Source organism: Egretta garzetta, unplaced genomic scaffold (assembly GCF_000687185.1).
Source record: "Egretta garzetta isolate BGI_Z169 unplaced genomic scaffold, ASM68718v1 scaffold763, whole genome shotgun sequence".
NCBI lineage: Eukaryota > Metazoa > Chordata > Aves > Pelecaniformes > Ardeidae > Egretta > Egretta garzetta.
This window is the reverse complement of record NW_009259227.1, coordinates 75,208-79,071: the sequence shown is the minus strand read 5'-3', so window position 1 is coordinate 79,071 and position 3,864 is coordinate 75,208. Positions and strand designations below refer to the sequence as shown.

General features: G+C 55.6%; 1 protein-coding gene across 2 annotated transcripts in view; it reads right to left on the bottom strand.

The window, feature by feature from the left end:
• The window catches only part of LOC104123568 (heat shock factor protein 1), a 55,771-nt gene that overhangs the window by 39,875 nt on the left and 12,032 nt on the right, over positions 1-3,864 (bottom strand). The window contains exons 1-2 of one of the 2 annotated variants that reach the window (XM_035891422.1): positions 3,137-3,495; positions 2,736-2,844 (exon numbers count right to left, since the gene is read on the bottom strand). In XM_035891422.1, coding sequence (XP_035747315.1) covers positions 2,736-2,844; positions 3,137-3,277 — 250 coding nt within the window. In that variant the 5' untranslated portion in view covers positions 3,278-3,495. Of the gene's footprint in view, positions 1-2,735; positions 2,845-3,136; positions 3,496-3,864 lie in introns of those variants that run through there. The other variant, XM_035891420.1, reaches the window with a different exon arrangement.

The window sequence follows — 3,864 nt, the reverse complement described above, 5'->3', positions numbered from 1 at the left end:
GCCCCACGCCTGGAGCGCTGCCTGGGGTTGTGGTGACCCCAGGGCAGGACCCGGCCCTTGGCCTTGGTGACCGTCACCCAGTTGGGCTGGGCCCCTGGCTCCAGCCTGGCCAGGTCCCCCTGCAGAGCCCTCCCCCCCTCAAGCAATGGCTCAGGCTGATCCCATTCCAAAGCGTTCCGGGACACGCGAGTGCTGAAGGCACCTGCGGACACGTGCTTTGGAGAGAATCGTCACCCTCCTCCCTCTGAACGCAAGAGCAGTGCAGGGGAAAAGGCTGCTGCTTGGGCGGGGAAGGGAAGCCCCCGAGGGAGCCCGTCCTTCCACGGGACGACCTCCCAGCCGAGCCTGCCCACCCGCCAGGCCAGAGAGGTGCTTCTCCTGCCCCCCAGCAGAGGAGACAGCAAGCGAGGTGAAGAGCGATATTCTGGAGGTGTCCGGCTGTGCCCCCGCTAGTTACACATCAGGAGCCCAATGGCATCCTTGTTCTCCTGGCAGGATTTGGCATTTTGGGCACAGCCCTCCTGGGCCGTGTGGGAAATGGAGCATTCCCGCACTCCCAGGGAACTCCTGACCCTTCTCAGAGAGCTGTGCAAGCGCGTACCACTTTCCACGTACACATATGTGAAAAAAAAACCCGCAAACCAAATCAAAAAAAAAAAAAAACCCAGAAGACAAGAAAAGGTCAGGTTAAACCAAATGAATTCTCTTCGATGACAGGGTGGCAAGCTTTACGGCCTCAGGTTGCACCAGGGCAGGGTGAGGTTGGGCACGGGGAACAATTCCTTCCCCTTGGGGCTGTCAGGCCCTGGAAGGGGCTGCCCAGGGAAGGGGTCGAGTCCCCAGCCCTGGGGGGATTTAACAGCCGGGCAGCCGTGGCGCTTGGGGACGGGGTTTGGGGGTGGGATGGCAGGGGTAGGGGAAGGTTGGGCTGGGGGAGCTGAAAGGGCTTTTCCATCCCAAACGATTCTGGGATTCCATGGTTCTGTGATTTATCAGTAGAGAAGCAGTGGACATCTCAGGCAAAGCACCAGGTCCTCAAAGCAGGAAAATCTGCAGATGAAACTGGTATTATGGCGGCGTAAACCCGACAGAACAAGCCTTGTTTAGGGAGCAGTTGGCAAAAAATAGGGTAGTGCTGCCCAAGCGTGGGGCCAGTCCTGTTCAGCACCTTCATTAACGGGATGAAGGACAGAGCCCGTGTGCTGGACTGGCTGATGAAACACAGCCGCTGAAAGACCTGACCGCGGTTTCAAAGCGACTTTGATGGGAGGAATGAAAGCCGCTCCTGACAAAGACAAGGTACAACGCTGAGGCAGGAATAAAACCAAAGCAACCCGGGAGGGAAAACCACGGGGCAGAGAGCAGCTGAGCAGGAGGTGACCGACCTGAACGCCGCAGTGGGTCACGAGCTCAACATAAAAGTCCACATCACGCTGCCGAGAAAAAGGCCAAGGCCGTAACGGGATGCAGACACAAGTACGGCCTCGAGACACACGGATTGCTCTGCCTGTTCTGCCCGGTGGTACGCCCAACGCTGGCCTCCGCGCTTCAACGAGGAGAGGGAACAGAGCCACTTCCGAAAGGAATGCAAATGGTTAAAGGCTGGAAAACCACCTACAAGGATTTAAAAACCAGGAGGGGTATCGAGTTTCCAAAGAGAGAGGGGCTGACACAAAGGGAGAAGGGATAAACCTCTCCTACCTGCTGGAGGGAGAAGGGATAAACCTCTCCTACCTGCTGGGGATAGAAAAAGACGTGGAGGATTTAAACCGTAGTGGGATGGTTCGGGTTCACCAACCTTACGCTAAGAGCTTTTCCTTGATGAACTTATGGGATCTTATTACCAGAGGTTTGGAAAAAAATCACTGAGGTACAAAGTCATCGGGAACAACGCAGAGGTTGCTGATGCCGCCGCGAAGGAGAGAACTGGACTAAAGGATTGTGAGGTCCCTCCAGCCTCGTTCTGCTAGGATTCGATGGAGTTTTTTTGTTGGTTTTTTGTTTTTTGTAAATACTTGCTGTTTAGAAGGGCAACGTCTGACAATGCCCGCTCCACCCGACGCTGGCAGCAGCATCCCCTCAAGATGATAGAGATATAAGGAAGAAATTCTTTCCAGTGAGGGTGGTGAAACCCTGGCAGGGGTTGCCCCGAGAGGGGGTGGAGGCCCCATCCCTGGGAACATTCCAGGCCAGGTTGGCCGGGGCTGTGAGCAACCTGATGTGGTTCAAGGTGTCCCTGCTCCTGCCGGGGGGTTGGGCTGGGTGACCTCTAGGGGTCCCTTCCAACCCCAAACGTTCCATGATTCTATGATTCTAAGAAAGCAAGTAGAGAATGAGCAGGCAGTGGTCCTGCCTCACTGGAAGCAGGCCAGAGCGGGTCCTCCTTCATGGCACAGGATGGCAGAGCACCATCACAACCGTTAATGAAGGGTGAACGCAAGGGACGTGTTCTGATGTCCCACGCTAATCATCAGGAAACACCAAGACAAGAGACGCCTGAGAGCCTGAAGGTCTCTGTATCTAGTGGAAGTTTGCAGTTTCAGAAGTTGTTACTCCCTTCAGCAGAGGCCAAGCTTACAACGGCCACGTGGTCCCCGCAACCTGGTGACTGCAAAGCTAGCAAACGCTCCCAACCCAACGAGGTGTCCCCTACGTTAAGCCCAGGCAGACGAGGGGAACCTTATCTCAGGGCAAACTTCACTCCTTGCACTCCGAGCTGCCCAGCAGATACTTACACATATTGAGCTGCCGTACAAAGCTGGCCATGTTGTTGTGTTTGAAGTACTTTGGAAGCACCTCCTTGGCAAATTGGCCTTGGTCAAACACATGGAAGCTGTTTCCACTCTGTCAGAAAACAAAACAAAACAAAAACGTTACCAACCACCATTACCCAGGAAGAGGGAAGCCCCCCTGCCCTTTCATTTCCCAAATACAAATTCTGCATCGCTGTGGGTGAGCTCAGTAACGGCCCCATCTCTTGGAGTCATAGAATCATGGAATCCCAGGTCGGAAGGGACCTCATCAGGGATCACCTGGCCCAACCTCTCTGGGCCAGAGCCCCGTCCAGACACGATGGCCCAGCACCCTGCCCAGCTGAGGCTGGATAGTGCCCAACGTGGCGGAGTCACCCCCTCCCCTGGGGAGGGCATTCCCATGGGTGACTGTTCTCATGGGGAAACATTCCCCTCTCGTGTCCAATGGGAATCTCCCCGGGATCAACTCGTGTCCATGACCCCTGTCCTCTCCAGGCGACTCCTTGTGACCAGGGAGTCTCCATCCTCTCTGTAGCCACTCGGCTCCCTTAGCTGCAGGTAAGAACGCAGGTTTTGAGCTTGCTGTGAACCTGTTGCCTTCTGGCCAACGCAAGCTCCCATGACCACAGTTCAGAGGGACCTCGACGACATAGCTCCTGACGCCGTCACCGCGTCTCAGCTGAGCCAGGGTAACCGCCCACAGGAGCGCCTGTAGCCAACGGGGATAAGCCACATTTCCTTGCGCTCAGCCCAGAGGAACACCGTGCATCCACCAGTTACCACGACCAGGCAGAGAGCCGGTAACTCCCTCCGCTGGGATCAAGCTACGACTGTGGAAGAACCGGCAGAGCACAACTCCCCAGAGACTTAAAAATACAGCCCAGGAGGTTAAGCAGGCTCCAGAGATTAAACCTCAGTTTGCACAACTGCAAATCTTTTAATTCCCCAACTCGGATCAATTAACTTGTTTTCGTATCTGCGGCAACATCCAACGATCTTCTGAGCAAATCAAGACAACTGGGCTACTCTGTCGTTAAACACCAACATCTGCTGAGAAATGGAGGCAGCTCTGTCCCCTGGCCCGGCTGGGGCAGCTCGCCGTGCCCACGCA